The 24,269-nt window shown below is 42.7% G+C and overlaps 1 protein-coding gene across 8 annotated transcripts in view; it reads left to right on the top strand.

Moving 5' to 3' along the window:
• Positions 1-24,269, top strand: part of PBRM1 (polybromo 1) — a 112,370-nt gene that overhangs the window by 55,999 nt on the left and 32,102 nt on the right. For 5 of the 8 annotated variants that reach the window (XM_073644433.1, XM_073644439.1, XM_073644436.1 and 2 more), the window contains exons 16-23: positions 1,207-1,849; positions 3,103-3,314; positions 3,937-4,122; positions 5,845-6,002; positions 6,120-6,386; positions 6,837-6,982; positions 10,029-10,186; positions 12,675-12,858. In XM_073644433.1, the coding sequence (XP_073500534.1) occupies positions 1,207-1,849; positions 3,103-3,314; positions 3,937-4,122; positions 5,845-6,002; positions 6,120-6,386; positions 6,837-6,982; positions 10,029-10,186; positions 12,675-12,858 (1,954 nt within the window). The remainder of the gene's footprint in view (positions 1-1,206; positions 1,850-3,102; positions 3,315-3,936; positions 4,123-5,844; positions 6,003-6,119; positions 6,387-6,836; positions 6,983-10,028; positions 10,187-12,674; positions 12,859-24,269) is intronic. The other 3 variants (XM_073644440.1, XM_073644437.1, XM_073644434.1) reach the window with 1 other exon arrangement.

The following is a 24,269-nucleotide window of genomic DNA, read 5'->3' as shown; positions in this document are numbered from 1 at the left end:
GGCTACTGGAAGAAAATGAACTTATTTCCTCCCAGGAGCTGCCGGCTTTCAGTCATGCGCAGCACAGCTGCAGTCACTGCTCTCTATACTGTGAGAAGCGGCTGTAAGCGCGCCCCGGCACTTTGACAGCCCAGCTCTGTAGCAAATCTGTGCAAAGCGAGCTGTCAATCCATATGCTAGGGCGTGATTACCTTAATCGGTGACGTGTGATCGTTGACTAAAGCCGCTCCATGCACACCCCCATGGCTGAAAGCCGGTGGCTCTCGGGAGGAAATTGCTTTGTTTTCTCCCGGTAGCCACTTTTTCAGTAAGGTATCCAGGCACCATTATAACACTATTTACCTGTATATTAACCTCTTATCTGCAGGTAAATTTTGTTTTCCAAGGTGCCAAGATCTCTTTAAGTTTGGTGATTCTGGCAGATTGGATGATGATTCAGTAGAGCTGTGTGGGGGCTACAGGTATAACATCTGGTATACAACCTGTTAAACATGGGTACTATGTACCTGTGTAAAAGATATGTTAATGGCCCGGCGTGGTTCCTATGAATCTACGTTGCATTATTAGAGGAAGAACTATATAAACTATTTTCATCTCCCACTTGCTTAAATAATAAATTGCTATCTGATTACTAAATTAAAACCCCACAGATTTTGGAATATGCCTCACATTATCGCTGTAGCCTTATAATCTTTTATTCATAAAGCTGAAAAAAATAACGCTGCATCATCCTTAAAGGGATTTTCTCGTACTGTATCATCACAAGCTCACGACTCCCCAGTTCTCCCATCTTGCCGCTTTCTGGGGCAATGTGCTCCTGATTGATTGACAGGTCGAGCCAGCGGCATGGTGGCACCGCTGGGCCGAACTATACACCCTTGGATGCTGCAATGAGGTCAGCTCCATAGCAATGCTTACTAGCTCTATAGCAAAGAGCTTGTAAGCACTGTGCACTCCTTGCCTAGGAAACCTTCCATCATTCATGTGACCGCTGCAAGCAGTCATGTGTGTTACATGAAGGTGGGACCACTTCTACCAGCAGTTACCTTATTCATGAATGTGATGTTGTTGCTGCAGGAACGGTGAGCACCCCAAGGTGAGTATTGCGTTGTCCAACAGCTTTCTCGCCCGACTTCCCCTTCACATTTACACTATTCTCAGAAGTTTACTATTATCCAAAATGTAAAAATTTTTCTTTTTATTTAGGTAGAAAAAGTGGAGTATCTCCAAAGAAAACAAAATATCTGAGCCCCATGCAGCAGAAACTGAATGAAGTCTACGAAGCCGTGAAGAATTACACAGACAAGCGTGGCCGGCGTCTCAGCGCCATCTTCCTGCGTCTTCCTTCACGCTCTGAGCTCCCTGACTACTATGTGACAATCAAAAAGCCCGTTGACATGGAAAAGATCAGGAGTCACATCATGGCCAACAAGTACCAGGATATCGATGCCATGTGCGAGGACTTTGTTATCATGTTTAATAACGCCTGCACCTATAACGAGCCCGAGTCCCTGATTTACAAGGACGCCTTAGTCCTGCATAAGGTCTTGCTGGAGACCCGCAGGGACATCGAAGGAGATGAGGACTCCCATGTCCCTAATGTAACGCTGCTCATCCAGGAGCTGATACACAACCTGTTTGTGTCCATGATGAGCCACCAAGACGATGAAGGACGATGTTATAGTGATTCTCTGGCTGAAATTCCTGGAGTTGATCCCAAATTTCCAAAGAGGCCTCCGCTGACTTTTGAGATCATCCGAAAAAATGTGGAAAATAATCGATACCGAAGGCTTGATCTCTTCCAGGAGCACATGTTCGATGTTCTGGAAAGGGCTCGCCGAATGAATCGGTAAATGTGCTGCCGTTTTTACATATAAACACATCTTTTTCCTCGGTGGTAGTTTTTATTTATTCACAAATGTGTTCTCTGTGTGTTATTAATCTATCAAAGAGGTTTCCACTACTTTAGTGTTGATGACCTATACTTAGGATTGGTCATCAATGTCTAATCGGTTTGGTCCAACTCCCGGCAGCCCTACTGATCAGCTGTTATCAGTGGCGCCAGCCAAAAAAACTAACTTGCAGAGCTGCACCTAGCCGCCGACATCAGCAACAGTTCATCGGCAGGGGTTCGGGGTGTCGGACCTCAACTGATCAGACATTGATGACTTATCCTAAGTATAGGTCAATGCTAAAGTAGTGGACAACCTCTTTAAATAACAGATATTACATGTATTACACACAGCAACAAAGTATGGATTGTCTTAATGCTCCCCCTTTTGGTTCGCAAAGATGTTCTGCAGCAGAGAAGGCATTGTGCTGTACCTAATAGCACACCTTGTAGAACATGAATCTTTCCCTTCATCTTCTCAAAGACCCTGCAACAGCACTTTTCGAAGTGGAGGGGGAAATTTATGACAAAGAGATTCTGCAGCAGCTGTGATGGGTACTTTAATATCATTGGTTTTTCGGTCTGGTGTGTCCCTGAGAGGGACCTTATATATTATAAGGCGCAGTGGTACGAAATCTGTCCTTTAAGGAGATTTGTCAAACATCTGATGGTTGAGGTGAGCGAATTGATTCTCGGTCTCCTGATGAAGTGACCAGGTCCGTATTCTGTGACTGCTGTACAGGAGCTGTGCAAACCACCTCCTACTTGCCATCATCCTCTTTTGATTAGCCGGCCTGGTGCAATGGCATTACGCCACGACAATGACATCACACCGGCCTGCTAATCAAAGAGGAGCGGCGGGTAGGAGGCGGTACACAAGTATCCTATCCAGCGGCTGCTAAGTATCGATATGGCCGCTTCACCATGGTCCCGCGAATAGAAGCGATCATCTCTAGTTGCTAGACTCTAGTGGGTGAGATATGTGGAGGGTGGGCATGCGGCTGTAGTCAACGCTGTAGTCAGTGCAACAGGAATAAAGGGGAATTCACATTTGAAACCTTTATGTCAAATGTCTGATAAAGGCAGGTCCCACCGCTAGGACCCACACCGATCTCTAGATCTAGCTGCCTATGTGGAAGTGTCTCCTCCACTGACTGGTATAATCATAGCTCGGCCTCAATGTGCTTATTACTTTCCTGTTTTCTATAAAGGACGGACTCGGAAATCTACGAGGACTCGGTGGAGCTCCAGCAGTTTTTTATTAAAATAAGAGATGAGCTTTGCAAAAACGGGGAGATCCTTCTTTCTCCAGCCTTGAGCTACACGACCAAGCACCTCCACAACGATGTAGAAAAGGAGAAGAAAGAAAAGCTGCCCAGAGAATTAGAAGAAGACAAGGTCAAGAGAGAGGAGGAGAAAAAAGGTACAGGTATCGGTTTATTGTTAGGTCTGTATGTCTGTCCCATAGCTACAAACCCCCTCAATGGACACTCAGAAAAAAAAAAGTTCTGGTATTTCAGATTACCACTGGAGGGCGCTAACTGCATGCTGTTTTCACATTAGAGAGGTTTAACCAAATTGTTGTTTACTCACCCTCCCTGGGTGTCACTGCTGCTCCCAATATAAAAGATGTGTCATGACTGCAGGCAATCAGTGAGCTCTGTGACTCGTAATGTCTACTCAGACAAAGCTGCTAAGCTCACTGATTGGCTGCAGCGCGGTTGACATGATATCAGCAGTGCAGGTGGTAGACACTGGGAGCAGCGGTGGGAACTCATCGCTGGGCCTGGGGAGGGTGAGTAAAGCACAGTTTGTTTTTATACGGACTGCAGCCAGGAGATTGGGTTTTCTGAAAAATTAAAAGCCCTTTAAATCCAATGTTTATGTACTAGGGTCCCGAGATTTAAGATAGAAAATATATTTTACTCTAAATTGATTCAGCATTTACATGTAGCATTTGCATTAAAGGTTTTCCGCATATTCATAACTTGATCCATAATGGCGATTCCGAATTTCTTTTTTTTCTTTATTTTCCTTTTGTCAAGAAGCTGAAAAGAGTGAAGATCCTGGAGGGGTTTCTGGCCAGTCTGGACAATACCGAACCTATAGCCAAGACTGTAGCTTTAAAAACAGCATGTACCATGTGGGAGATTATGTGTATGTGGAGCCCGCGGAGGCCAATCTCCAGCCTCACATTGTCTGCATCGAGCGCCTCTGGGAGGACAACGCAGGTACGGATAGCAATATTAGTAAGGAGACAGACAGTATGATCGCCATACTGGGCTACATATTGCCATATGAGAATTATTCTTATGGGATAATTACAGAGGACATGACATATAATGATTTAACATGTAAACTGAATATATACATGAGAGCGCTGTCGGCCCAAGGTGGATTTACCCACTTTTATCTGATCTGTATGCAGCTTTAAAGGGAATCTGTCATCAGGTTTTTGCTACCTCGTCTGAGAGCAGCGTAATGTAGGCAAAGAGAAGCTGAATCCAATGATGTATCACTTAGATTATTGGGTGCAGCCGTTCTGACACAATCAGAGCTTTTAGATTTAGCAGTGAAGCAGAGCTGAGAAAGCTAACCCCGCCCACACCACAGCTAACCCCGCCCACACCACAGCTAACCAAACCCATAATTTTTGTCTACTTAAATGCCCGTATATGGGGCTAAAAATCCGTTTTGAAATTTGGTTTTAATTAAAAAAAAAAAATGTTGCACCGTTTTGCTTTTACAGACTCTTTGTGTCCCTGCACATTCAGCTTTGATCTGGTCTGTGGTCATAAATCAGCTGAGAGGAGCTCAGAAAACTGAAAAGGACATATGACAGTTAGAAACTCTCCTATTGGACCATCAGAAATAGCTCGCTGATAGATGCTCGGATAACTCATTCTGTAGCCAGCAATAGACAGAGAGAGACGTTTTAGAAGGCAAACATTGCATCATTTTTAATGAAATTTGATTGCAAAAAGGATTTTTTTAGTGGCCCTGGGCTAAGGTGTAGGGGCTTTTTATACATGATTAGACAAAGTAAGCTACATACTGAAGAAAAGGCGGATACATTCCAGAACAAAGCATGCAGTGATACAACATGACAATATTTACGAACATTGTGGCGAAACTCCTATGGGCCTCCATGTCTCTTCTGGCTACTTAGATGATGTCACTAGTGACTTCTCTGATCCTTGAAGGCACCTCTACTCGCATAACTTTTTTTTTTTACTACTTCTATACTTATTAGTGACACTTATATTATTTATGTCTCCACTCCAGGGAGAACTTCAGAAACTGCATCTCATTAGCTGCAAAGTTAGTTTGCTCAAGTTAGCTGCTAGGCACAACATGGCTATTCAGCATAGCGTGCCTGACCATTCTCTTACAGAGATCATCACTACAGGACTAGGTGACTTGTGCCTCCTAGTCCAACCATGCCTTGAGAACTGATTAGCAGCTTTCTGCCTATGCACAGTGCATATAGAAAGCTGCAATCAGTGGTGTGGGTGGGTCATACAGAGCTCAGCATTCCTAGATCTGCAGCAGAGAAAACTATGATTTGCATCAAAATGACAGCAAGCAGGCAAGTGAGTGTCACATCACTAGAATCAGGGTCTCTACCCCTACATTACGCTGCTCTCAGATTACATGGCACAATTTGCTGACTTTAAAGATAGTCCATCAGTATCGATGAACAGGACAACCCCTTTAAGGTCTTTCAGGTAACATATGTAATGAAATAAATATATTGATTTAGTATAATAAATATTGCTGCTTCAGCAATCCAATGCGTTACCCCAACTATGTGCTTCATATATCTAAAGAACCCAAAACAGACTTCTTTGAGTAAAACTGCAAAGAGCTCGCTTTACCTGACATTTTTGCAAACTTTAGCCCTGAATTAGTAAATTGAAAAAAATAAATAAATAATGCCTTATTTTTGGCAGGTGAGAAGTGGTTGTACGGCTGTTGGTTCTATCGTCCTACTGAAACCTTTCATCTGGCCACTCGTAAGTTCTTACAAAAGGAAGTTTTCAAGAGCGATTATTACAACAAGGTGCCTGTAAATAAGATCCTCGGCAAATGTGTGGTGATGTTTGTGAAGGTGAGGACTTCTTCTCGCTCCACAGTACTGTTGGAGCATGGCGTCTGCCCTTGCGTTTCTAAAGCTACAAGTGGTTGTTCTCTTTGGTTGATTAGTCTCCATTTTCTATCTGCCCAGGAATACTTCAAAATCTGCCCCGACAGCTTTAGAGACGAGGACGTGTTTGTCTGTGAATCCCGGTATTCCGCCAAAACCAAATCCTTCAAGAAGATCAAGTTATGGACCATGCCCGTCAGTTCTGTGCGGTTCAGGCCCCGGGACATCCCTCTGCCGGTGGTGAGGGTGGCCTCCGTGTTTGCACATAAAGATAAGGTGGATGAAGATGCTGCCTCCGAAAACATGGAGGACACCAAGGATGAGGACATCACAATCTGCCTGGAAAAGGTTTGTCATTTTCCCTCTATTAGGAGGTACCTTTTTGTATATTTTTATAAAGGGGTTTTCCAGCTTCGAGAAATCCTTGTCCCCAGGTTGCAGTTTTTTTTTAAAAGTTCTTGACTCACCCTACACTGGTCCAGCACCGAGTCTCCTCTGCTGCTCCCATTGTCCATTATTGTCTGTTGCACTGACATCATGTCGACAGCTCTGCCGTCATCTCTAGCAGAGCTGTGGAACTCCTTTATTGGCTGCAGCGCTGTCTATGTGACTTCAGCCTCAAACAATAACAGACACTGGGAGGAGGGATGGAGACTCATCGCCGGACCTGGGGAGGGTGAGTAACGCACATTTTAAACAAATTGCAGGCAGAGGGACAAAGGTTTTCTGAAACCTGTCTGTCGATCTATCTCATCTCTAGAAGTACTAACAATACTCATTGTATTTTTTTCTTTCCAGGAGAAGGAAGATGTATCTGTTGATATGCCCAATGGAGAACCTGGTTGCTACTATTACGAGCAGCTCCGGTACAATGACATGTGGCTGAAGGTTGGGGATTGTGTGTTTATCAAGTCTCATGGATTAGTAAGGCCAAGAGTGGGCAGGTAAAGGAATTTTTGCTTTAGCTGTAGTGTCTAAAATGGATGAAACATCAGTTACTGTAGTTTTGTCTAATGCTCACCAAGTTTATGCTTGAGGGCGGATTACCATCTAAAGACTACAGTTACCACGATGTCTCATAGACATTGCCTGGATTTACAGCCGCCTGCATGCCCCTGTAATCTAGTGTTGCTGTCTATACACAAAACACAGGGGATCTATTATTTTTTTCTGTATTTGTTTGGTTTGAAAATTTTAATCAAAAATTACTTGATAAAAAAAAAAAGTTATAAAATGCATCAAATATAACTACAGAAATTGCTATGGGGTACCATCACCAGGAATAGCATAAAATTCAGACCTTGTGAAGACATGCATCAAAACGTTGTTACATCTGGCCACATAAAGGACTCGTGACAGAGGAAACAGCAGTCTAGGTTGGTAGCAGGCTGCCAGCTTATAAGTGATTGAGGATAGGAGGCCGTCACCTATGAATACAACAACCAACCTAAAAGAAGTAAAAGGAAATTAAAATCTAAAAATTTTAATTTAATATATATATTGTTGGTAAAAGAAAAAAAAATCTAATTTGTCGATGAAAGCTGTGTCCCTTTAAGAGAAAGGGAACTGACATTGGGTTCTCCGCTGTTTCACTATTTTGACAGCTCTGAGACTTCCTGCTTTTGAGAGATATTGTGTGTGGGAAACTTTGAGTGTGCAGCATGTAACACAGGAGATTTGTGCTGCAGTGTTACTTGATACTGAATGTAGTTATGTAAGATGGATTGCTGTGTATTACAGAGCAGCAGGAAATGGCTAGAAGCTGCAGCAAAAATCCTGTCTGTCATCTTCATTGTCGTAGTTGCTGGCTGTGTATGTATGTATTGAGAGGCTCAGATTAACTGTTTAGATACAGTTATGTCCTCTTGCAGGTTAACCCTATAGAAGCAGCTGTATACCTTTTTATCTGTGCTGCATAATACACAGGGACATATTACGTTGGTGATAAATAACAATATTCTGTATTAAATCGTTTGTTAAGAACTTTGACATTGATGGCCTATCTTCAGAATAGTTCATTAATATCAGATTGCTGGGGACATATCTGCTGATTAGCTGTTTCCCGTGTCAGTGGCAGGCCAAAAGTGCTCAGTTGTGAAGCTGAACAGCACAGCTCTGTCAGCTGTATAGCGGCCAGGTACTACACATTAACCAATAGGGGCGGATGAAGAGAGAAGAGATTCTCACTACAATTTGCATTCACTTTGTTAAGCTAAAAGTGATGACACGCATTTAAGAAAAGTTTTATAATTTCATCTGCTATCAGATTTAGTCCTGTGTGGAGGGTATCAAAGACTATTAAGTTTATATTCCCAAACCCTTCAATGTTTTTGTGATTTGAAGTTGCCTTTTAATATGACAACTTTCATATTGTTGATGTTGTGTCCTGGACCACATAAATGTTTGGTCACCGGTACATGTTTTTTTTTTCTATCTGTAAGCGTGTTGCGATGAGACCTCATCCTTACTCTAAGTTTCTGTCTGGTCTCTCCCACATAGAGACCCCCTAATAGGACATATAGTGCACAGAATTAAGTACACCACATTGGAAGAGGAACATGTGAATGTCCCGGGAATCTTATATTCCTGCTGTGTGTTGGGAATCTGTATCTTGCCTTTGGTCTGTACATAGGTGCAGGTTTTGCAGCTCTACACATTGCAGGCTAAGTTCTTCTTGGTGTATCTGAGGGCATTGAACTTCGGATCATGATATTTCTTAAATTTGGAGGTTGCCTGTAGCACAGCAAGGGGGGGGTCTTTGAATACGGTTTTCAGCCGGTCATCCTTGTGGTGAAGGATGCGGTGAAGTTTTTTAGAAGTTTTTCTCAGTACCTCAAGCTGGTCACCACCAGAGGTACACGATTATTTTCCTCTTTTTCTCCGTATTGAAGTAATTGACTTCTAGGGATCCTTGTGGCTCTAATTATCTGATCATCAATGGAGGCCAGGTGGTGGCCTTGGTTTAAAAATTTAATTTGGTTTAAGATGGGTTGTGTTCATCCACGTCAGTTGGGCTGGAACAGATACTATTCTTTCTAAGGGCCTGGCTGTAAACGATGGACTTTTTAATGTGTTTCGGGTGAAAGGTGTCCCATCTGAGGAGTGTGGGATTATCAATTGGGTTTCCGATACACCGATCTCTGTATTGAACCATTTTGAATATTTATGGTGGTATCCAGAAATTTGATTTCCGTTTTTGAGTGGTCCAATGTTAAGTTTATGGTGGGATGAAATGTATTGAATTTGTCATGGAGTTTTAGAAGTTCTTGTTCAGACTCCGTGCTTATTAAGATGTCATTGATGTAACGGAAATAGGCCAGGGGTTTGATGGAGCACGATGCTAAAAAGTCACTTTCCAGTTTAGCTATGAAAAGGTTGGCATACTGGGGTGCCATTTTGCTGCCCATAGCAGTTCCGGTGCGTTGAAGATATAGCTCCTCGTCGAAAGAGAAAGAGTTATATGTGAGAATAAATCTGGTGGGTCTTAATACAGAGGGCTATGAAACTTTCACAACACTAATTTAGTCCAATTAAGGTTTCACTCTCTGAGTTCAGTTTGTTTATTTAAATGTCCATTTATTATGCCATGCCTCGTCGTTTTTTTTTTTTTTATTGTGTGTGCATATGTTTTTGTTTCTTCAGATATTTTTCTAAACCATGCCTGAGGAAGAGACCTAAGAAGTCTCGACAGCTTGCTTTGTAACATCATTTATTTTATTTTTGTTAGCCATTAAAAGGTATCATAACTACAAGATTATCTTGTTTTTCCCATTGAGCGCAATCAAGCTCCCCATTCTGACAGCTCCTTTTTAAACATTGATAAATTGGTGTCTATAAGTCATCACTTTTGTTAAAAAATATTTCTTTATTTAGGGGGTATACGAAGCTCTTAAATAACCCGCTGTTCCTGTTATGTCTATTGTTCAACAATAATAAATCAGAACTTTCTCAAAAATGTTTCATCAATCAAACTTTGTTTTCTTCTTTTAGAATCGAAAAAATGTGGCTTCGAGACGGAGCCGCATATTTCTTTGGACCAATATTTATTCACCCCGAGGAGACCATTCATGAACCAACCAAAATGTTTTACAAGAAGGAAGTGTTCCTGAGTAACCTAGAAGAAGCCTGTCCCATGACCTGCATTTTAGGTGGGTATGCCTTTTATCTTTGTTTAAAGGGGATGTGCAGCAGCTCTCGTTTCTGCATCAGGTGTCCAGACAGGCCAGGTGGGACCATGGCCAAGGCCACCATCAGTTGCCTGGCAGGTATCATGCTTATGTTCTGGGTATCAGAATAGGGCGCTTACATGATATCTGCTGGCTGTCTGGTTGACTTCACTTCCCCGACTTGCAGCTTTTTCATATAACACCTGATGTGCAAATGGAAGGTTCTGGAATGAGATCAGCCATAATGATTGAGGATCAACGTCTTCATTAAAGGGAATGTGTTTCCCCCAAAACTCTTATTTAAACTCCTTATACATTGTTATCGGGGACATAGCTCCCATAAACCTCATACCTGCCATATAAATTGCACTTTTTTTTAGTTTTTCGTTTTCAATAATTTTTATTAAACTTTTGAAAGGGTATGATAAGGGGGTAGGGAAAAAATAACAGGAAATAGAGGGGTGTGTGGAAAGGGGATAGGGAAAGGAAGGAATGGGGGGGGGATTTAGAGAACTCAATTGCGTAATTAAAAAGGGTAATGTAGCATATAATCAGTGTAAGTATCGTAACATATGGTTAAACATCAAATAAGACAAAAACATAATAAAAACATAATATAATCTAGTCAGACTTAATAAAGTGTGATCTTTTGTACCATGGAAGAAAGGAGGAACCGGTATAAAAGTAATAATGTGGAACAGAGGTTTATGGTAGATAAAACTAAGGATTGGGAAACGTGGAAATCCAACAATCCCATTTCTTAGAGTATTTTTTCAGACAATTATTATTAATGGAAAATCGGAGTTCGAGTCAGGTATGTAAGGAAATCTTTTCCTAAATGTCAGATAAGCCAGGCACATCAGGTTTTTTCCAAAAATAAGCTATTGCTTTTTTAACCACCAGGAAGGTATGAATTATAACATATCTAACTGATGGGTCCAAGTCTTCAAGGCCAACAGAATTTTTTTTTAGTTTTTCAGAAAAAAACACCTTTGATTCCTTATATAAATGAGGGCTTCTTGGTGTACCTTTGGCATGCCCAAGGGTTCAGTACTCTATTCCGCCCCTACAATCAGCATGCAGCGCACCTTTCCTTAGCTTGATTGCACATAGCAAGCAGTTGCAGGGCCAGCAATTCAGTTCAGGTATGCAAACGCTGTCAATCAAGCTAAGGGGAGGTGCGCTGAACAGTGATTGACAGGGTGGAACGGTGCGGTGAACTTGGCCACTCCAAGAGTGCACCAAGGAGTCTCCAATTACATACGAAACAAAACTGTTTTTCTGAAAAACGAAAGCAGCTGTGATTTATACAGGGCCTAATTCCCCTATAGAACTGTATAAATGGTGTGAATTTACCTTGGGGGATGACACACTCCCTTTGACAAAGTTTCTACTATTTTCTTGAAGAAGATGGGATCTAAGGGGTAAGGTTTCTCCTTATGGAAGTGACAAGCCAGGTCTGGCATTTCAGAGGGAGGAGGCTTAACCGCCTTGCATGCTCCTCTGGGGAATTCAATATGCAAATTGTCTCTTCAGAGAGGAAGAGGACTTGAACTCTAGCATCACCTATTGGAAGTAGTAATTCTACAAGTCAATATTGACCCTTTAACGAGCCTTGCAGTATGACTTAGGATAAAAGACAAACCAAAATCCCAATTTGCAGACAGTGCTACTGGGTATTGCCCCTCCTCAGTGCAAAGCATGAGATCTGAATTGGCTGGGTGAGAGGCGAAGACTGGGATCTAAGGGGTAAGGTTTCTCCTTATGGAGAGCGACAAGCCAGGTTAAGTCTCCTCATACTGGAATGACAGACCTGGCTTGTCGCTCTCCATAACCTTACCCTTTAGATCACAGTCTTAGCCTCTCAGCCAGCCAAATCAGATCTCATACTTTGCATTGATTAGGGGCAATACTCCGAAACACCGTGTCTGCAAATTGGGATTTTGGTTTGGCTTTTATTCTAAGTCCTATTGAAAGGCTCATTAAAGGGTCTATACCGACTTGTAGGATCGCTACTTCCAATAGATGACACTAGAGTTCAAGTCTTCTTCCTCTCTGAAGAGATAACTTGAAGAAACTGGAAACAAATGGGTTAACCTGCGCTGACAGCAGAAAGACACTGAGGAGACCGGAATACAAACATGCAGTTTATTGGTCTACACATTTCGAAGTTTCAAACTACTTCATCAGGACAAACCACAACTGTAGTTTGTCCTGATGAAGTTTGAAACTCGTAGACAAATCACGTTTGTATTCCTGTCTCCTGATCGTCTTTCTGCTGGCCGCGCAGATTAACCCATTTGTTTCCAGTTTCTTCACGTTTCTCCAGCAGCCAAAGTTTTTTCAGTGGTCCTGAGCTCACAACCTGATCAGTTGAGCAGGATTCTCCACATTTCTCCTACTTTAAGACCCTTTCAAGCTTTTTGGCCTTCCAGCTTCTTCTACTCTACTATTCTCTTGTCTTTTCCAGGAAAGTGCGCTGTTTTATCCTTCAAGGACTTTCTGTCTTGCCGTCCAACGGAAATCCCTGAGAACGACGTGCTTCTGTGCGAAAGTCGTTATAATGAGAGCGACAAGCAAATGAAGAGGTTTAAGGGTCTAAAACGGTTTTCTCTGTCGGCCAAAGTTGTGGATGACGAGATTTATTATTTCAGGTAACATACAATCGCTGAGTTCCCTCCTCTCTGCAGCCCTTAAATAACTGCTTGGTAGTGTGAGTGAATATAAAGTGAAAGTCGCAGATGTCATATTGCACAAAACTTTCCAGAACTTCTCTTAAAGTTTTCAGGATGCAAATGTAGAAGGATCCGACATCAGATCATTACACAGAGGCTCAATTTAGGAATCCATAATCAGCAGATATGTTTAACCCCTTAAGCCCCGCGGGTGGTTTGCACGTTAATGACCGGGCCAATTTTTACAATTCTGACCACTGTCACTTTATGAGGTAATTACTCTCGAACGCTTCAACGGATCCCCCTGATTCTGAGATTGTTTTTTCGTGACATATTGTACTTCATGATTGTGGAAAAATTTCTTCGATATCACTTGCGTTTATTTGTGAAAAAAACGGAAATTTGGCGAAAATTTTGAAAATTTTGCAATTTTCAAAATTTGAATTTTTAAGCCCTGAAATCAGAGCGATATGTCACACAAAAGAGTTAATAAATAACATTTCCCACATGTCTACTTTACATCAGCACAATTTTGGAACCAAAATTTTTTTTTGTTAGGGAGCTATAAGGGTTAAAAGTTGACCAGCGATTTCTCATTTTTCCAACAAAATTTACAAAACCATTTTTTTAGGGACCACATCACATTTGAAGTCACTTTGAGAGGTCTTTATGACAGAAAATACCCAAAAGTGACACCATTCTAAAAACTGCACCCCTCAAGGTGCTCAAAACCACATTCAAGAACTTTATTAACCCTTCAGGTGCTTCACAGGAATTTTTTGAATGTGGAAGAAAAAAATTAACATTTAACTTTTTTCACAAAAATGTTAATTTAGACCCAATTTTTTTTATTTTCACAGGGGTAACAAGAAAAAATGGACCCCAAAATTTGTTGTGCAATTTCCCCTGGGCACGCAGATACCCAATATTTGGGGAAAAAATACTGTTTGGGCGCACGGCAGGGCTCGGAAGGGAAGGAGCGCTATTTGACTTTTTGATTGTAAAATTTGCTTGAATAATTAGCGGACGCCATGTTGTGTTTGGAGAGCCCATGTGTGCCCAAACTTTGGAGCTCCCCCACAAGTGACCCCATTTTGGAAACTAGACCCCCCAAGGCACCTATCTAGATGCATAGTGAGCACTTGGAACCCCCAGGTGCTTCACAAATTGATTCGTAACAATGAAAAAGTGAAAAAAAAAACACTTTTTCATTTGTATGAATCAATTTGTGAAGCACCTGAGGGTTCCAAGTGCTCACTATGCATCTAGATAGGTGCCTTGGGTGGTCTAGTTTCCAAAATGGGGTCACTTGTGGGGGAGCTCCAATATTTGGGCACACAGCGGCTCTCTAAATGCAACATGGTGTCCGCTAACAAATTTAACGCAAAATTGGCTCAAATTGTTAGCGACACCATGTTGCGTTTGGAGAGCTGCTGTGTGCCCAAACATTGGAGCTCCCCCACAAGTGACCCCATTTTGGAAACTAGACCCCCCAAGGCACCTATCTAGATGCATAGTGAGCACTTGGAACCCCCAGGTGCTTCACAAATTGATTCGTAACAATGAAAAAGTGAAAAAAAAAAACACTTTTTCATTTTTATGAATCAATTTGTGAAGCACCTGAGTGTTCCAAGTGCTCACAATGCATCTAGATAGGTGCCTTGGGGGGTCTAGTTTCCAAAATGGGGTCACTTGTGGGGGAGCTCCAATGTTTGGGCACACAGCGGCTCTCCAAACGCAACATGGTGTCGCTAACAATTTGAGCCGATTTTCCGTTAAATTTGTTAGAGGACACCATGTTGCATTTAGAGAGTCCCTGTGTGCCCAAACATTGGAGCTCCCCCACAAGTGACCCCATTTTGGAAACTAGACCCCCCAAGGCACCTATCTAGATGCATAGTGAGCACTTGGAACCCCCAGGTGCTTCACAAATTGATTCGTAACAATGAAAAAGTGAAAAAAAAAACACTTTTTCATTTGTATGAATCAATTTGTGAAGCACCTGAGGGTTCCAAGTGCTCACTATGCATCTAGATAGGTGCCTTGGGTGGTCTAGTTTCCAAAATGGGGTCACTTGTGGGGGAGCTCCAATATTTGGGCACACAGCGGCTCTCTAAATGCAACATGGTGTCCGCTAACAAATTTAACGCAAAATTGGCTCAAATTGTTAGCGACACCATGTTGCGTTTGGAGAGCTGCTGTGTGCCCAAACATTGGAGCTCCCCCACAAGTGACCCCATTTTGGAAACTAGACCCCCCAAGGCACCTATCTAGATGCATAGTGAGCACTTGGAACCCCCAGGTGCTTCACAAATTGATTCGTAACAATGAAAAAGTGAAAAAAAAAACACTTTTTCATTTTTATGAATCAATTTGTGAAGCACCTGGGGGTTCCAACTGCTCACTATGCATCTAGATAGGTGCCTTGGGGGGTCTAGTTTCCAAAATGGGGTCACTTGTGGGAGAGCTCCAATGTTTGGGCACACAGGGACTCTCTAAATGCAACATGGTATCCGCTAACAAATTGAATGGAAAATCGGCTCAAATTGTTAGCGGACACCACATTGCGTTTGGAGAGCTTCTCTGTGCCCAAACTTTGGAGCTCCCCCACAAGTGACCCCATTTTGGAAACTAGACCCCCCAAGGCACCTTTCTAGATGCATAGTGAGCACTTGGAACCCCCAGGTGCTTCACAAATTGATTCGTAATAATGAAAAAGTGAAAAAAAAAACACTTTTTCATTTTTACGAATTAATTTGTGAAGCACCTAGGGGTTCCAAGTGCTCACTATGCATCTAGATAGGTGCCTTGGGGGGTCTAGTTTCCAAAATGGGGTCACTTGTGGAGGAGCTCCAATGTTTGGGCACACAGGGACTCTCCAAATGCAACATGATATCCGCTAACAATTTGAGCCGACAATTTGTTAGCGGATATCATGTTGCATTTGGAGAGTCCCTGTGTGCTCAAACATTGGAGCTCCCCCACAAGTGACCCCATTTTGGAAACTAGACCCCCCAAGGCACCTATCTAGATTCATAGTGAGCACTTGGAACCCCAGGTGCTTCACAAATTGATTCATAAAAATGAAAAAGTGTTTTTTTTTTCACTTTTTCATTTTTACGAATCAATTTGTGAAGCACCTGGGGGTTCCAAGTGCTCACTATGCATCTAGATAGGTGCCTTGGGGGGTCTAGTTTCCAAAATGGGGTCACTTGTGGGGGAGCTCCAAAGTTTGGGCACAGAGGGGCTCTCCAAACGCAATGTGGTGTCCGCTAACAATTTGAGCCGATTTTTCCATTCAATTTGTTAGCGGATACCATGTTGCATTTAGAGAGTCCCTGTGTGCCCAAACATTGGAGCTCCCCCACAAGTGACCCCATTTTGGAAACTAGACCCCCCAAGGCACCTATCTAGATTCATAGTGAGCACTTGGAACCCCAGGTGCTTCACAAATTGATTCATAAAAATGAAAAAGTGTTTTATTTTCACTTTTTCATTTTTACGAATCAATTTGTGAAGCACCTGGGGGTTCTAAGTGCTCACTATGCATCTAGATAGGTGCCTTGGGGGGTCTAGTTTCCAAAATGGGGTCACTTGTGGGGGAGCTCCAATGTTTGGACACACAGGGGCTCTCCAAACGCAACATGGCGTCCGCTAACAATTTGAGCCGATTTTCCATTCAATTTGTTAGCGGACACCATGTCGCGTTTGGAGAGCCCGTGATGTGCCTAAACAGTGGAGCTCCCCCACAAGTGTCCCCATTTTGGAAACTATACCCCTCAAAGATTTTATTAAGGTGTATAGTGAACATTTTGAACCCAGAGGTACGGCACATTATTTGTTTACATTAGGTCATCATATTGAATAAGTTTTCATTATTCTTGAGCGCAAGTGCTCGCTACTTGAGTTTGCATCGGGTACTCAGGTATGCACCATGTACAGCGTGTGCTCGAGTGACATGCTCGAGTCCCTGCTCCGCATGTTTCACGGTTATTAGACATCCAAAAAAAAACATGCGGGGATCGCTCGTGCATGGCAGGCAATCCCCGTAAAGTTTTTTGGCCGCGAAGCATATGGGGCAGAGACTCGAGCATGTCACTCAAATACCCACGATACTAAATGCATACCAGAGCACCCGATGCAAACTCAAGTAGCGAGCACTTGCTCTCAACACTAGTCGCCATATCGTCATCTTTTTTTCTTACTTTTGAAAAAAATCCCAACCCCAGCCCTAACCCTAGCACAACCCTAGCCCCAGCACAACCCTAGCCCCAGCACAACCCTAGCCCCAGCACAACCCTAGCCCCAAACCCAGCCCTAACCCTAGCCCAATCCTAACTCAAGAGTTTATTTTTGACGCCGTTCCTTGTGCGGTATAAGTGATTAGACGACTTTATTCTTCGGGTCGGTGTGATTACAGCAATGCCAGAATCATATGGGGTTTTTATGACTGACAGCTGTCACACACTAAAAGACGCATTTTTTGTAAAATCTAGTTTTTGCATCGCCATATTTTGAGAGCTATAATTTTTCCAAATTTTGGCAGACAGTCATGTGACGGCTCGTTTTTTGCGGGATGACTTGACGTTGTTATTGGTGCCATTTTCAGGCACGTGACATTTTTTGATCGCTTTCTATTCCGATTTTTGGGAGGCAGAATAAACAAAAACCAACAATTCAGGAATTGTTTTTTTTTGTTTTTTTTTATTCTGTTCCGCGTGTGGTAAAATTGATGAGGCAGCTTTACTCTTCGGGTCAGTACGTTTACAGCGGTACCACATTTGTATAATTTTTCTATGTTTTGGCGCTTATACACAATAAAAGCTATTTTATAGAAAAAAATATTTTTTAGTATCGCTTTATTCTGAGAGCTATAACTTTTTTATTTTTCGGCTGATGGAGCTATATGGCGGCTTGTTTTTTGCGGGACGAGATGACGTTTTCAGCGGTATCATTTTTATTTATATGCGTCTTTTTGATCGCGTGTTATTCCACTTTTTGTTTGGCGGTATGGTGATAAAGCATTGTTTTTTGCTTGGTGTTTTTTTTTTTTTTTTTACCGTGTTCACTGAAGGGGTTAACTAGTGGGACAGTTTTATAGGTCAGGTTGTTCCGGACGCGGCGATACCAAATATGTGTACTTTTATTGTTTTTTTTTTATTTTTTTTATAATAATATTTATTGATGGGTACATTATATTTTTATTTTTGGTGTATTATTTTTTTTATTTTTTTATAATATTTTTGCACATTTTTTTTTTTTTTTTTTTTCCACTTTCACACAGTTTATACACTTTATTACTTTGTCCCACTCTGGGACTTTCACTTTTTTTTTTCTGATCGCCTGCATGGCACAGGAATGGAGCACCATCCCTATGCCATGAAGGCTGTCAGAAGTGCACAGTGTGAAGATTGCTTGGAGATGCACTGCGCATGTCCAAGCAATCTTCCTGCTCTCTGGTGACCCGGATGTTGTCATGACGACATCGGGTCGTCATGGCAACACCCGGGAAGCCTTTGCAGACTGCGCTGGAAGCCGGAAGAGGAGGTGAGTATCGGCGATCACCTCCCCTTGCCCCCGCAATGCCGCGATCGACTTCGATCGACTTCGATCGCAGCATCGCGGGGGTTAATGTGCTGGGAGCGGTGCGTGACCGCTCCCTGCACATAGTACCGGGTGTCAGCTGTGACAATCAGCTGACACCCGGCGGCGATCGCGCCCGCACAGCCTGTGTGCGCGCGCGATCGCCATGACGTACTAATACGGGTCTGGCTCTTAAGTCCCAGGGCACAGACGCGTATTAGTACGTCAGATGTTATTAAGGGGTTAATTATATCCACTTATGTGAATACAGATATGATTTCTGATCCGGTGCCACACAATTTTGAGGATTTACAAAGCTACATGCCCTGGAATTTTGGCTATATTTGCACCAAAATGCACATGGTCTACATGCTGTGCTCCACATTTCATATGCAATATAGACACTTTTTCCTTCTGATGCCACAAGGTGCCCCAGGTCCTATTCCCTTCAATAGGAGCTGACTTTTACTAGCTGATCGGTTGGACCCCAATCAGTCTGATATTGATGACCTGCCCCATGAATAGGTCACCAATATCGGGCACCTGGAAACCCCCTTTTAAATGATCATGCATCAAGATAGAACATTGTACTGTAGGCCCCTGCTACAATGTGTCCTTAAGCTGGAAAAGAGTGATGTTATTTTAAGGCAGTCTGTCTGCACAAAATGACTGTTCAAACCAAACACAAGTGCTCAGTGCACCTTGGCTGGGCCAACAGTTCAGTGCAGCTTCTCACCTACTTGTTTTTCATCTTCCTTTTCTTGATTGACAGCTCTGACTTTACAGAAATAGATGGATAACAAGTAGATGGAAAGGTGCACTGAGCTGTTGGTGCACTGAGCTTGGTTTAACCAGTCATTTTGTGCTGACAAACTCCCTTTTATTAAAATGTCAGGGGCTGATTAGTTGAACGTGTAATATTCGGCTCTGACATTTTCCAAATGATTGCTATAGTAGCATAATCCACATCACTAAAGACCAGCGCTGGTGTTACTACAGTCTTTTAAAGGGGTGGTCCACTTTCTGAAAGTCACCAGGAAGTGTGTATGTGTATATATTAATAATAATAATTAATATATATGATATTGTGGCTTGCTGCATTCCCAAAATGTCTGAGGGGGTGTGTTCTGGCTGACCGCGTACCTCACCTTCAGGTGGCTGATCACATGACTGTGACATCACAGGTCCTGTGCGCACGGAGGATATATATATCCTGGTGGTTTTGAAACAGGGGGAGGCAAGAGACCTGATCCCTGTGTCTGGGACACCATTAGCCCTGGAAGGCACGTGGTCTGGAGACCACGTCTGGTGAGCCTTAAGCCACAGCTTTGGCAGAACAGAGCTGGTGGAAGCTGCTAGACCCGAAAAGATGCATGAAAAATTCAATAGGGAACTGCAACAAACCAAGAGAGACTATGAGGATCTCCTCAAGGTTAAGAAAAAACTAGAGGATGATAAGGTGGATGCAGAGCACATGCGCCAAGTGATTGAGACCACTCTACAGGACACCCTTGATGAGAATGATGATCTCCGCAGAAAGATCCTAGGACTGGAAGCTCAGGTGAAGGAGCTGCAGACGTTCTGTGATGATCTCCAGAGGGCAGAGACGTGCCTTACGGATAGAATCGGCAGGATGGAAGCGGAGCAGAAAAAGATGGAGAAGTCTATCAGAGAAGCCACAGACCAGGGTCAGGAGTTTGCCACTGGAGAAGGGAGGTATGAAGTAAATACCACCTCGAATAATGCGAGCTTGGATGATTCAGTGGATGTAAGAGCCGAGATCAAGGAGCTCAAGGAGACGCTACAAGCCCATTTGAAGCAAGAGAAGCTTGAGAGACTGGCTGTCGAGAGCCGAGTGGCCGCATTGGAGACAGAGAGGTCTGAGAGAACTCTACTGATAAAGGAGCAGTTGAAGCAGGAAGAGCTTCAGAGATGGGTTGCTGAGAGGCGAGTAGCTGAGCTAGAGGAAAAAGTTTTCAAGCTCAAAGGTCACCTGGCAAAGTACCAATCAGTGAGCGAGGCTGCCTTGGAGAAGCGAAAGGGCAAACAAGTTGCGCTTAATCCTTTATACCATGAGAAGGTGGACCTGAGGAGAATTCTTGAGTTCATAGCTGTGCGTCAGCTCAGGGGAAGCATACAGGGTGAAGACGCTGAAAGTCAGTTGTCCCTTAAACCTGAGCCAGATGATCATTTGGAGACCACTGGTGAGACAGAAACTTCTCGGTACAAGTGCCTCATAGATGTACCCGAAGATTTGAGAGAAGAATGCACCAGCGAGTCCGTGCATGAAGAGTTCAAGAAGGCCATGGGAGCCTATAAGGTGTATTCGACCTCAGAAGCTAAACAGCTGGTGGTTCTGTCCACAACCAAAGTCACAGTGAAGAGGGTGGCTATCCTAAGTGACATGCACTGGCGATGTGTTCGCACGAAGCGGATTGTCCGGTTGAAGACGGAACAAGCCATTAGACAACTGGAGCTTATGAGAAAAGCTCAGTCTGCGGGAAGAAGTCATCTGGATGCCTCATGCTCTGGTAAGAAAGCTCATTGGGAGAAATGGCCAAGCCATGCAAATGATTGTAAATAAGTCCGGTGTGATGAAAGTAAGCAGTCCCCATGATCATCAGGACTGGATACCGGTTAAAGACTGCATGGTGTCATTCTCCGCTGTAGGAACGGAAGAAAATCTTGCATATATACGAATGCTGATGGAGTACCGAGTGACCTACCTGCGAGAGGTAGAACAGTTGAATCTCACCAGACTGCGAATGGAAAGACAGCGTCGCCTGAACAGCAGAAGATGGCAGCCGTCTATAAATTGTGAGACCAGACAGAGAAAGGGCCCTCCAAATAATAGAACGACTACAGCAGAAATTAGAAACCTTTCAGGATGTCCTGAGGATAGTGGGCGTGGGTTTAGAGGTAGTGAGTTCTCCAGTAGCTCAGGTCTGAGAGGCCCATGTAAACGACCCAATAGTGTACGGGATAGTACGGAGTTGGAACTGACCTTAGATACAAGGGCTAGTGAGTCGCACTGCTATATCGACCGCTGGGAGCGGGGAAGGTCTGACAAGGTTACGACTCGGAAATGTGACTTGACGAAGTTAGTGACAATGATGGATGGTAGGTCCCTAAGTAATGGGCTAATGATGATGACTAATGTTCCAGGGGCTGGGCAGTGCAAACGTCAAGTACATGGTCTCTGTGTGAACCGTGGGTTATAATATGATTGTGTATATCATGTGTTCAATACCATGGGCTTGAACAAGAGGGGGGAGGATATGTAATGCAGCGGCTTGCTTCATTCCCAAAATGTCTGAGGGGGTGTGTTCTGGCTGACCACTTACCTCCCCTTCAGGTGACTGATCACATGACTGTGACATCATCACAGGTCCTGTGCGCACGGAGGATATATATATCCTGGTGGTTTTGAAACAGGGGGAGGCAAGAGACCTGATCCCTGTGTCTGGGACACCATTAGCCCTGGAAGGCATGTGGCCTGTAGACCACGTATGGTGAGCCTTAAGCCACCGCTTTGTCAGAACAGAGCTGATGGAAGCCGCTAGACCCTGCAAAGGTAAAATCGGTGATTGAAATGGACATTGATGTTGTTACCTTGCTGAAGGCTGTATCTGAAGCCAAGCGGGCATATCTGCCACTGAAAAGGCTCTAGGATATTACATGTGTAACATGCCACGAGCCACTGAGATGGACTATGTTATAGGCAGTTTATGATGTTTAATAAACTGCTGGACTTTAGATTACCGGGAAATGTTGCATGTGTGCTTTAATTGACCCGGTGAAGTGAGTGCCCCTCAACATGATGAATAGCGCTACCTCACTATATATATATATATATATATATATATATATATATATATATATATCTCTATCTATCTATCTATCTATCTATCTATCTATCTATCTATCTATCTATCTATATATATATATATATATATATATATATATATATATATATATCTCTATCTATATATATATATATATCTATCTATATATATATCTCTATCTATATATATATATATATATATGTGTATAATGTATGTATATAGATAGATAGAGATATATATACAGTAGATAGAGAGATAGAGAGAGATATATATATATAGCGAGAGAGAGATATAGATATATATATATAGATAGAAAGAGATAGAGAGATATATATATATAGATAGAGAGAGATATAGATAGATAGATAGAGAGAGAGAGAGAGATATAGATATATATATATATATCTCTATACATATAGATAGAGAGATATATATATATATATATATATATATATATATATATATATATATATATACAGTACAGACCAAAAGTTTGGACACACCTTCTCATTTAAAGATTTTTCTGTATTTTCATGACTATGAAAATTGTAACATTCACACTGAAGACATCAAAACTATGAATTAACACATGTGGAATTATATACTTAACAAAAAAGTGTGAAACAACTGAAAATATGTCTTATATTCTAGGTTCTTCAAAGTAGCCACCTTTTGCTTTGATGACTGCTTTGCACACTCTTGGCATTCTCTTGATGAGCTTCAAGAGGTAGTCACCGGAAATGGTCTTCCAACAATCTTGAAGGAGTTCCCAGAGATGCTTAGCACTTGTTGGCCCTTTTGCCTTCACTCTGCGTCCAGCTCACCCCAAACCATCTTGACTGGATTCAGGTCTGGTGACTGTGGAGGCCAGGTCATCTGGCGTAGCACACCATCACTCTCCTTCTTGGTCAAATAGCCCTTACACAGCCTGGAGGTGTGTTTGGGGTCATTGTCCTGTTGAAAAATAAATGATGGTCCAACTAAACGCCAACCAGATGGAATAGCATGCCGCTGCAAGATGCTGTGGTAGCCATGCTGGTTCAGTATGCCTTCAATTTTGAATAAATCCCCAACAGTGTCACCAGCAAAGCACCCCCACACCATCACACCTGCTTCATGGTGAGAACCAGGCATGTAGAGTCCATCTGTTCACCTTTTCTGCGTCGCACAACGACACGGTGGTTGGAACCAAAGATCTCAAATTTGGACTCATCAGACCAAAGCACAGATTTCCACTGGTCTAATGTCCATTCCTTGTGTTCTTTAGCCCAAACAAGTCTCTTCTGCTTGTTGCCTGTCCTTAGAAGTGGTTTCCTAGCAGCTATTTTACCATGAAAGCCTGCTGCACAAAGTCTCCTCTTAACAGTTGTTGAAGAGATGTGTCTGCTGCTAGAACTCTGTGTGGCATTGACCTGGTCTCTAATCTGAACTGCTGTTAACCTGCGATTTCTGACGCTGGTGCTCAGATAAACTTATCCTCAGAAGCAGAGGTGACTCTTGGTCTTCCTTTCCTGGGGCGGTCCTCATGTGAGCCTGTTTCTTTGTAGAGCTTGATGGTTTTTGCAACTGCACTTGGGGACACTTTCAAAGTTTTCCCAATTTTTCGCACTGACTGACCTTCATTTCTTAAAGTAATGATGGCCATTCATTTTTCTTTACTTAGCTGCTTTTTTCTTGCCATAATACAAATTCTAACAGTCTATTCAGTAGGACTATCAGCTGTGTATCCACCTGACTTCTGCACAACACAACTGATGGTCCCAACCCCATTTATAAGGCAAGAAATCCCACTTATTAAACATGACAGGGCACACCTGTGAAGTGAAAACCATTTCTGGTGACTACCTCTTGAAGCTCATCAAGAGAATGCCAAGAGTGTGCAAAGCAGTCATCAAAGCAAAAGGTGGCTACTTTGAAGAACCTAGAATATAAGACATATTTTCAGTTGTTTCACACTTTTTT

Source organism: Phyllobates terribilis, unplaced genomic scaffold, assembly GCF_046119375.1.
Source record: "Phyllobates terribilis strain yellow unplaced genomic scaffold, ASM4611937v1 Scaffold_8__6_contigs__length_399053987, whole genome shotgun sequence".
NCBI lineage: Eukaryota > Metazoa > Chordata > Amphibia > Anura > Dendrobatidae > Phyllobates > Phyllobates terribilis.
The sequence above is the reverse complement of the archived record's forward strand: the minus strand, read 5'-3'. Positions and strand labels throughout refer to the sequence as shown.